The sequence below is a fragment of the Stylophora pistillata genome, chromosome 5 (genome assembly GCF_964205215.1).
Source record: "Stylophora pistillata chromosome 5, jaStyPist1.2, whole genome shotgun sequence".
In the NCBI taxonomy this organism is placed as follows: Eukaryota; Metazoa; Cnidaria; class Anthozoa; order Scleractinia; family Pocilloporidae; genus Stylophora; species Stylophora pistillata.
In genome coordinates this window covers 9,755,120-9,765,279 of record NC_142523.1, presented here as the reverse complement: position 1 = coordinate 9,765,279, position 10,160 = coordinate 9,755,120, and the positions used below count along the sequence as shown (strand labels likewise).

Here is a 10,160-nt window from a genome sequence, read left to right as displayed (position 1 = left end):
TAAGTCATCTTTAGGTGACATACGGAAGTTCTGAAATGTCTCTTTAATTGAACTTTCCGAAGTCAATTAGTGTCCTTATGAACCATTTAGTTAACACTTTGAGGTCACATGAAAGCAAACCTGAATAACCATTTCATGAACGCTTTGAGATAACAAGAAAGCAAACCTAAATAACCATTTCATTGATTTTAGGAATCCTCTTAATTCTTGTAAAGTCAACTTTAGTCAACCAAAACTTCTACTTGTAAATGCATCTTAAAGGTTTCTTCAATCTTTTGTTTCCCTTTAAGTACTGCTTAAAGTTACAGGTATTGTTGTAATTCATCTTTAGTTGTACTTTCAGACTCTCTTAAATTTCAAGTTTTGTTAACATTCATCTTTAAGTGCCTCTAAAAGCAGCAGGTTTCACTTTCAACTGACTTTTGATTTGCTTAATCACACCCACGTTTATATCCCAATAACTTATGATATTTTGGGCAACCTTACAATTGATAGAAAAAGAAGCATCACACATTCAAGTAATAACAAAGTGTTTGAAATTGCAGTGATGAAATAGTTTCGTTCAAAACTCATTTGTTCCCCTGAGATAACATAAACCTACAATGAAGCTGAGGATATCCCAGTCGAGCCCCATACATAATTAAAAAAAGAGATGTCCAAATGTTTGAATTACTGATTGACATACTTTATTAAAATTGTTTCACTTTCGTCAATGTATAATATAATCTCAGTCATGCAGGTAATAGAATATTTACCACTATAAAAGTATGACAAATACACAAATTATATAACTAGCTGTAGTAACACACTACACAAAAAGCTATTGATTCACAAATTGTACTCTCAAGTCCAGCTACTAAGAATTGTGATTTGAAATGATACTTGTCTAACAATAAAAAATATAAGTTCAACCTATCAATCTAAAATTCAGAAAAATTTTCTTAATTGACTTAAATTTGCAATAACTCTCAGTTATTTGCTACATTATTACAACTGTAATACTTATTAAATATGATCATATACCTTAATTTCTTTTAGTAAACAAGTGATAGAAAACAGTTCTCTTACTCTAAAATGCAGCTGAAACTTTGATAGACAAAAATGATGAGTACATCTATATAGAAAAAAGTATCTCATGTGGAGGAAATTTATTAACATTGAAGAATTCACGATCACTTACTTTAGATGAGACCATAATTATTCAATGAAAAAGAAGCCTCATGCAGGCATGTGAAATAACCTCATTCTAGACTTGGCTTGACATTTTGTACATTTCGATTTCATTGATTAGTAAAACAATTTTCTCCCTGTATTTTTGCCTACTCTGGAAAATTTTCAGTAGGTGGGCATCTCAGAAAAGGTTTCCCATAAACCCTGGGCGGATTCTCTCCTTAGCTCTTGAAGTGAGCTTTTTCTTATAAGCCTTGTCAAGTTTCTTTTCAATTTTTTTTCATTCTCCTACTTTCCCACTGAAGGTGATGCACAGAGTATTTTGTTACTTTTGAGGTATTTCCATCGACATCCTTGTAGCAGCTTTCCTCACTGCTCATTGCCTCCATGACAAGAACCTCTGCTGCTCTTCCCTTTTCATGCTGGTTGGCCCAGTTGACCAGCTCCAGGGCTGTAGTTCATCTCATTAACTTCTAAAAAAATAAAAAATTAAAAAGGCATGAGAAGGGTGTTATAGGACTTCAAATGAAAAATATGATCCAAATCACTAATTTCTCTTGATATGTATATGTGTGTACCCATTGTAAGAATGGAATTCTTAAGCATGTTATAATATAGGGTCTCTTTGTCCTTTTTTTTTTTTTCAAATGGTGCATACAAACTATCATTTATCTCACATCACATTTTAATATTTTTCAAATTTATTTTACAAAGATTTTCTTGGAAGGCTCTAGATACAGACCAGAATACCTAACTTACTTAACAATTTCTCTAATAAGAACATAGTCCCTTAGATGTGTCTATATTCAAACTCATCCAATTTTGAAGTGCCAAAATAAAGACATTCAATGGGAAATAGCTTCCCTCCCATTGATCAAGTGTACTTGAGGGTGTATTCAGTCTGGTAACATTGAACATCTGTCGGACCCCATCATTTGTGAACAGCTGGGTATATGAAAAGTAAAATGTTCAAAATAGTATCCCAGCCAATAAATACCTCTCTTTGGCGACCACTCTTCCAGGTTTTTTGTTTATGAGCCTCATAGTGGTTACCACTCTTCACCTTCTGTGTTTTCACACATATTTGAAATATCTTTGTAAAGCAGCTGTTTAAAGAAATGATTATGAAAATGCCATGAGAAGCTGTTTGTAAAAAGATACCCACATAAATTAATGACAATGTTCAAATTTATAATAATTTATGGCAGGCCACCTTGGAATATCTGCCAAGTTATATAACTTTGCAGTATGTCCTTGGTGATTCATTGCTAAGGTGTAAAGTATGCTTTTTTGAGGATCTACACTGAAGTGTCTCAGATCTAGAGACAAGAAATAAACCCAAACATTTCAGTTTGCAACATATTTAAATTTCTGTAACATTTGGGAAAGTTAATATGTAAGTTAGGAAAAACTATAAAATGCACCCCCCCTCTTGTCCTAAATTTGACCATGTAATGAAGTTGCTCATTAGAGGTTTCAGGGTATTAACTGTGTTACTGAATGCTAGTTTTATGATGACATTTATGTCGAGGGGAAAGTGATAAAAGACACAAATTGATGGTAGAGACAAAAAGCAGAGGTATCATTAAGGGCTGGGCAATAGACAAATTGACCAACTTTGAGCACAATTTTGCCTGGATGTTTTCAAGCCAAGGCCTTCAATAAAACTCAAGTTGTTATAAAGGAGATATGCATCAATATGCTTGAGTGCAAAATCCTTATGCTCACCCACAAAATGTAATGACACCCCAGTAAAAGTGAAATGCATGTGCTATGATTATTGGTAGCTACCTTCTATGACTTCTTTTGTCCAAGGACACTTTTCAGATCCTCCTTGTTGATGTATTGCCTGCTCTATTGTCTGCTCAAAAAGGATGTTGTTGCTGTCAGAATTTATTTTAAGACAAAAACAAATACAATTAAGCCTGGTATTCTGTAGTAACAACATTAACACTAAGACAAAAGTACAGTCAAACCTCGATTATCCGAACCTGTTGGGACTTAGGTAATCAGTCAGGATAAACGAAAATATGAATATTAATGAGAAAATAATGTAAACAAAAGAAATGAAGATAAAGATCTGCTTCGATGACTCTCCAAGTGCTCGATCTTTTGAAAGCGGAGGAGGCAATGTTTTAAATGCACTTTTCCTGAATTTAGACATAATCTGAATTTTTTTACCTCACAAAGTTTGGAAGATCAAAGCTCATTAATAATCATGAAAAAAACGGGACAAGAGAAAAAGTCCGGATAATCCAAAAGTCCAGATAATCAAGGTTCGACTGTAACCACCATAAGGTGTTCACATAACATCTCAATATTTCAAGCAGCAGCTTAGACTCGGATTTCCTCGCTCAATCAAGATAAAGTAAAATATCTCTGAATCTAAAAACATATTACTCACCATTCGTCAAGATAGAAACCACCAAAGTCATCTTTTTTCAAAAGGAGTTTGTACATTTTCCTCACAGTTCTCTAAAAGAATGAAAAAAAATTCAACAATCAGTTTGTCACGTTTGTCCTATTTCTACTTTCACGCTTTTTAGGGCCTGTTTACATGAGTGAGGGTGCCCCTACATAGTAGGGTTACCCTAGCTAGTAGGGTGACCCTTCTCTATTGTAATTATACTGCGTGTTTACATGTGAGGTAGGATGACCCTAGGGGTAGGGTTACCCTACCTGAAAGGTAGGGTGACCCTACTGTGTAGGGACGAGTTTTGCCGCCATTAGCCCATGTAAACGCAAAACCTAGGACTATCCCTAGGGGTAGAGCTATGTCCAGTCATTCATAGCAATGTTATATTGGGCTGAAATGTGCTGGCTAGCCAGTTGTAAACGCTGTCTTTCAGCCATTAGAGATATCAACAACAAAGCACAAAGTTGAAAAGAAGGAACTAAAGAAGCGAGTGCCGTAAGAATCGAATTAACCGCCAAAACTTTATCTCCCGCCGTCATTTTGTTGTTTTCCTTGCTGGGTGACCTGGCTATAGTGTCAGCCCTCGCCCCTAGGGCTTCAAATTACCATGTAAACGCTCGGTATCTTCAACCCTACCAAGTAGGGTAACCCTATCCCCTAGGGGCACCCTCTTCCCATGTAAACAGGGCCTTAAAAACCCTGGTTGTTTGAAGGCTAGATGATGTGGAGCAATCGACACAAGCACAATTAAAAATTAACCTCACCCATCTATGTGAATAAAACAGGCAAGGTCAAGAGGGTCCAAGAGAAAAAATGATAAAATGAATTTTCATACTAGATAATTCTCGTTGAAACAAAAGGGAGGAAAAAAACTTTTCTGGTAGACCTGTTTATGGTAAAGGATCATCAAGTAAATGTAACCACATCTAATCATGTCAAATGATTACCGCCGAAATAATAAAGTTAATTATGCATATAATTCGCGCGCCAAACATGTACTCAACATAAAAGTAAATCTTCCACGAAACAGAACTGATTCAAGCAAATTATGAACACATATCACATTATTCATGCTTATCATTTATGTTTTTTTACTCACTCGACAAGCCGGTAAAACTACTACCGTCGTTCGCCTTTGTCTTCTGTTTTGGCGCCGAAGGACGTTGGCTGCATTAACAACAGTTTGAAGACGGCTCTCGATCCGCTGAAGCGCTTCAGAGTTTTCTTTGTTGCTGCGCTCTTGCTGCTGCCGAAGCTTTACATTTTCGCTCGCCAGAGCGTGATTGCTGCGGATCAACTCCTCCAGCAGCACAATGCAATCGTCGGACACTTTATTCCTTTTTTCGCCGCTGGAACCACATCATGGTTTTGATCGTGCAATCGTCTTTCTGCCATATTCTTTTCTTACTTGCTTTAACTACCAATTAACGGTAAAATAACCACACTACAAGTGCTTCTCTCCGATGCTTTGTGATGCTTTGTTAACAAAGTAGTCAAACGGAATATTGAGGTTCAAAAAAGCGCGAATTAATAGTGCTAAACAAGGACATCCTGTTGACATATTGCCTCGTTTTAATGTGTATCGTGCTGTGCCTGTACAGCGGTTAAAATTGAAATAGGTCGTGTAAGCTGCAGCACGTGTTCCCCACGAAAAGTTCAAACCCGAAGTGTGTAAAATCGCACTGAACAAAGGATGAAGATATACAAAAACGAATGAAAATGCACTTTCTTCCTAGTTACCTTGTGAGGTAGATATTTCGTACCTTAACACCTCATGATTTAATGAGAATAGTGACTTCTGTATTAAACTTAAAAACTAAATGTCGCGTGTGGGTGCAGAGCGTGAGACAAATGAGAATTCCGCAATTGTAACCAACCTGTTTTAAGTGCACCAGCTCGATGCAAGACCAAGATAGAGAAAGCCAGCCCGTTTTTGCGTCAGCGACTTCACTAAAAATATAATGACAGGCAACTAAAGGCTTACTTTATTCTCAAAGTGACTGCCGTCTTAAATTGAAGGAACAGCTTTTTTCACTTACGACTTAATAATTTTACACTTGTTATAAGCAGTAGAAGTAGACATTGCATGCCTGTCATGTTTGCTCTTCTGTTGGCAGAACAGGGCAAGTCAATAAGTCATGTCTACAGTACTTAGTCGCTACTAGATAAATAGGGTCAATTTATTACAGCGAGGAGCGCTTTCGTATATTTTATGAAACCGCAGTACACATATATGATTTTCATTTATTCAAATTTATTTGCGGGTTTAACACGAACCAAGCATAATGACCTGCTCCCAGTTGGCTTGTTAGCTCAGTTTGTAGAGCACTGCACTGGTATCGCAGAGGTCATAGGTTCAAATCCCGTACGGACCTAAAATTTTTTCAGGCTCTATTTCCACCTACTAGATAAGTAAGGTTTATTACTGCGAAGAACGTTTTCATACATTTTATGAAAGCGCAGTAAACATATATTATTTTCATATATTTACTGAGTCGTCGCCATCATAACGCATTCTAGTGTCTTAGTCAAAAATTATCTACGGTTTTTAAATGTCATCCTTTCGCGGGATTTCGCAATACTCGTACTCGCGGGTTACATAATTTGCCCGCTGACCAAAATTACTGTTTACTCTTACCCTCGACGAACGCCTTCGATATTAGCGTTACCCGACCAGTACAAATGAAGACTCGAGTGTAATTGGAAGCAAGGAAATAGAAAGGCGGGAAAACACGAACTACACGTTCGAACTTTGCTTGTTCAAGTAAACAGCTTCATACCGATACCAAAGTTTCAAAAAGGTTAGTTATAAATATATCTGAAAGTCAAGCCGTGTGTAGGTCAAGGATATCTTGTAACGAAGGAAATTTAATTTAGCGTTAAGTCACGGCGTCGACGTTATCATTCGATGAGATTTCTTGTGCATGAAGGTGATTTCGTTAGTTGTGAATTGTTTTCTTTTAATTGGGATTAGAAAAATTATGAAAGCAAGCTTGTGATAAAAAAGCTGGCATGGCATGCAAACAGAACTCAATGGAGAACAAAGAATTGGGGGGACGGTGTGGGAGGTAATTGACTGTTTTGGAATAAAGGTTGCTTTTCAACAGTAAATTTTTATTTGAACTAGGAAGGAAATTAATAACAAGATTATTTCACTTCAAAGACAGTCAAATAAATAACAATACAACCAATACTGTAGAGTTTTTATTCAGTGGGAGGGGAGAGGAGTGGGCTTACTAGGGACTAGACGTTTTAGTCAGGAAGCCTTGATAGAGATGGGGGTACCTAAAGAGCAAAGTTGTGGCATCGAGCTCGCATGAATGCTGGAGTGTAGCTATTAAAAACCTCATATCAGTGCCATCAAAGGAATGTAAGCTTCATTCCTTGATTGTATTTTGAATTTAAAATTTTAAGTAATCATACATGATACTTGTTATAAACCGAAACATCAAAGAAATTTTTAATATCTTTGAAAGTTTGGCTAAAGGAAAAATTGCATTGCAATGAAGGATAAAGTATGTCTTAATTCTTAGCCGACTGTCATCTTCCAAATAATAGCTGGTCTGGTTGACCATTTTTTGGTTGTGATAAGTAATATTAATTAAATATGCTGAATCTAAGTTTCCCTTAACTATTCAAATTCTGCTTTTTTGTAGAGATGGGTAAACACAACAAGGAAGAAAGAAAAAGTTTTCAACATTTCTTATCGTGTTCATGGGTAGGAAAAGCTGTGAAAACACAAAAGAGGAGATAAGAGGAATGAAGAGAGAAAAGAAAAAATGGAAACAACTGCAAAGAAACCTTGACAAAGAGAAGACACTTGCGTCTGGATTACAGATCGAGAAGGCTCGCCTTGAGAAACAACAAAAGATATGCGACAATATAATGAGAAAATATTATGATCGAGGGCACTCACTTCTCAAGCGAGAAGAGGCTTCAAGAAAGGCTTGGATATCAATTCCAAGGCAATCTGTAGTGCAAGGGAAGGTATGTACAACATTTTAAATCTTCAAAGCCAGAAAGGTCTTAAAGCAGTTGCATCACCCCTTCCTCATCATCACCCTTAAAGTGGAGGTGGGGGGGGGGGGAGTTTGAGGGACTACTTTGGTGTTGTCACAGAATTGGTTACTGCATCTACTTCCTGATGCTGTTTAACCAAGTCTTCCTCACCAGAATTTATTTTACCTTCGCCTCTAAAACAAAATACATTTGAGTCATTCCATCTGTTTTAAACCCTTAGGTAATTTTAAATGAGGCAGCTATGTTGAAAGTAGCACTCCATCTACATTTGCTGATCTGACCTTGATGTCACTGCATTTATGTTACTATGAAAAGAAATTTCCATTTAAAATTCTGTGTAAATAAATACATTACAACATATAGAGAAGCATTTAATCATCTTTTATTTCTTGTTCCAAAAAGGCACGCTAACAAAGGATTTATTAACTTTTTGTCTTGTTGAAATGTAGGTCATTGCAAAAGCAACATTTGAGTCCATTGTGGAAATTGACTGTGCCCTTTTGGAGCCCTCAAAAGATGAATCTGGAATGGAGGTGAAGGTACATATGGGTTCTGGTGTGTGTGGGTGCTGGAACGAGATGTTTTACAGGGGCAATCCCATTGCAGTTAAAACATTTTATCCTGCTACAGTAGAGGAACTCAAATAGGAGGCAAGAGTCATGTCAAAGTTCCAACATGTAAATTCTCCTCTTCTTGTTGGGGTGTGTACACTGTGAAAGCCTTACCTTCTAGTGTCATCCTTTTACCATGTTTTGGACAAGCCTTTTACAATGTCTTTGTCACTCAGAAGAGCAGAAGGTTGAATCTTTGACTGGTTATTTGGCTGACCTTGATCAATCAGTTGGCTCAAGCAATATCTTAATTACATAAACAAGGATTTATTCATAGGGATATCAAAGTAGATAGTGTCATTATGTCGCACGTAAACAATGAGTATCGTGCCATATCAATCGATTTTGGCAAATGTGTAGCTTTAACAGCAGTTGGTTCCTTTGTGAAACATTTCACACCTGAAGAACACAAAATTTACAAAGGTAGGCATGGTCACATTGCTCTTGAAATTGTCTTTGATGCCAGTCCACCTTTGCATGCCAGTGATGTGTTCTCTTTTGGAAGAGTGATCTGTGCAGTTGGTACATACCTCCAATGCCACTTCCTTTGTGCTTTGAGGAAAAAGTGCATTCTTAGTGATCTTGAGTTAAGACCACAATTAAGTGATATAATTAATGAACTAGAGGTGCAATTGAAATTTCATATGAAGTGATTAATTTAGGTGTACTAACATAAAATCCTGTTGAAGCTGTTCACTGTTTCTTAGGTTCTGTATTTCTTTTTTTCAGGGAGTGAGGAATCTGCTCTTTTTCCTGCCAAGACTTGTTCCCACAAGGGCACTGAAAGCTTTCTCGATGGCACATCATAGGTTGGCAGATGATGAGATGGCACATCTTGTCAGTTAGTGCTTTTGTTGTACTGCCAGTGTGTATGTAAAATTGTTACCCTGTATGATTTGAAGCTTTGGATGAAGTCAGCAGATTAATATGTATTTCTGTAAAATCGATACTGTCTGTCAGCTTCATAGGGAGATTTCCTCAAATAACATTGTTTGTATATATGAAACGAAATTTACACTGATCCATGAAAATAAAAATCTCACAATACATATACAAAAAAAAAAAGAAAGAAAAAGACCAACTACAGAGAATAACCAAAAGTGCTAACCTCATTATAGTAATGCTTGATACAGACAGATATTTTTTGTTGCCTTTATAGAGTGCTAGAAACACAAACTATCACGTATTCATTATTATTGTTTGAATTCTCTGAAATTCCCATTTATTGTGACAGTAACATGAGTGTAGAAAGCTTTCTCAATGGCATTTTGTAAGTTGGCAGGTCAAAAAGTGGCACATCTTGTAAATCAGTGCTTTCAAGTGACAGAAGTCTTTCTTTTACCCATTCTTTGATTGCATACCAATGGTTTTGATTAATAAAGCTATTTATTCAGTTTAATTGTAAATGACAGTTTCTTAGGATTTATTGTGACTTGATTTTTGGAGACATGAGCTATAGAACACATTATTTATATTGTAGACAATTTGTAATTTTGACAATTTTTATTTTGACTTCGGCCAATTGCTTGGCCGAAGTCAAAATAATTTGTTAGTTTTGTGCAATTTATGTTCGCAGTGTTTATGAAAACAATAAAATGTTATGTCTGTGGTAGGCACAGGCCTGCCACTTTTGTTTGTCCGATTAGTTGTTTTAGTAAGGGTGGATTACATGAGCCGAGTTCACTGTTTGCTAGGATGGCATTATGTGGGCAGGCCAGCCTGACTCATGTAATCAGCCTCTAAGTGGATGATTGGCAGGCCTGTGGCCTGTATTATTATTTCCCTCGGATTTCTAGCAAAGGTAAATAGATCAACCACATTTAATTCCAGTTTCATTTACATTAAATTTTATTCTGAATACAATTGAACCCAGTAAATGGGCCACCCTCAGGGAACTGGCAAATGGCCACTAAATAAGGTTCCAATGCAAATTTATAGCAAAT

The 10,160-nt window shown here is 36.5% G+C and overlaps 1 protein-coding gene and 1 long non-coding RNA gene across 8 annotated transcripts; one reads left to right on the top strand and one right to left on the bottom strand.

Moving 5' to 3' along the window:
- Nucleotides 1–663: 663 nt before the first annotated feature.
- Nucleotides 664–5,176, bottom strand: LOC148730171 (uncharacterized). Of its 3 annotated transcripts, none has more exons than XR_016001698.1 (5): nt 4,686–5,176; nt 3,575–3,645; nt 2,962–3,053; nt 2,168–2,276; nt 664–1,643 (listed from the first exon to the last, which is right to left on the bottom strand). It is a non-coding gene; the product is annotated as an uncharacterized LOC148730171 (long non-coding RNA). The 3 variants fall into 3 exon arrangements; XR_016001697.1 differs by having other exon boundaries at nt 2,168–2,263; XR_016001699.1 differs by having other exon boundaries at nt 2,962–3,031.
- A 13-nt stretch (nt 5,177–5,189) lies between these two features.
- LOC148730170 (uncharacterized) lies at nt 5,190–9,844 on the top strand. 5 transcript variants are annotated; one of them, XM_088761237.1, is made up of 4 exons: nt 5,190–5,334; nt 7,243–7,573; nt 8,056–8,145; nt 8,947–9,844. In XM_088761237.1, the coding sequence occupies exons 2-4, from the start codon at nt 7,301–7,303 to the stop codon at nt 9,061–9,063; spliced, it is 480 nt and encodes a 159-aa protein (XP_088617363.1). In that variant the 5' UTR covers nt 5,190–5,334; nt 7,243–7,300; the 3' UTR covers nt 9,064–9,844. The 5 variants fall into 5 exon arrangements, with proteins under 5 accessions (XP_088617363.1, XP_088617364.1, XP_088617361.1 ...); XM_088761238.1 differs by lacking the exon at nt 5,190–5,334 and adding an exon at nt 6,237–6,387 and having other exon boundaries at nt 8,056–8,139; XM_088761235.1 differs by lacking the exon at nt 5,190–5,334 and adding an exon at nt 6,237–6,387.
- Nucleotides 9,845–10,160: the final 316 nt, after the last annotated feature.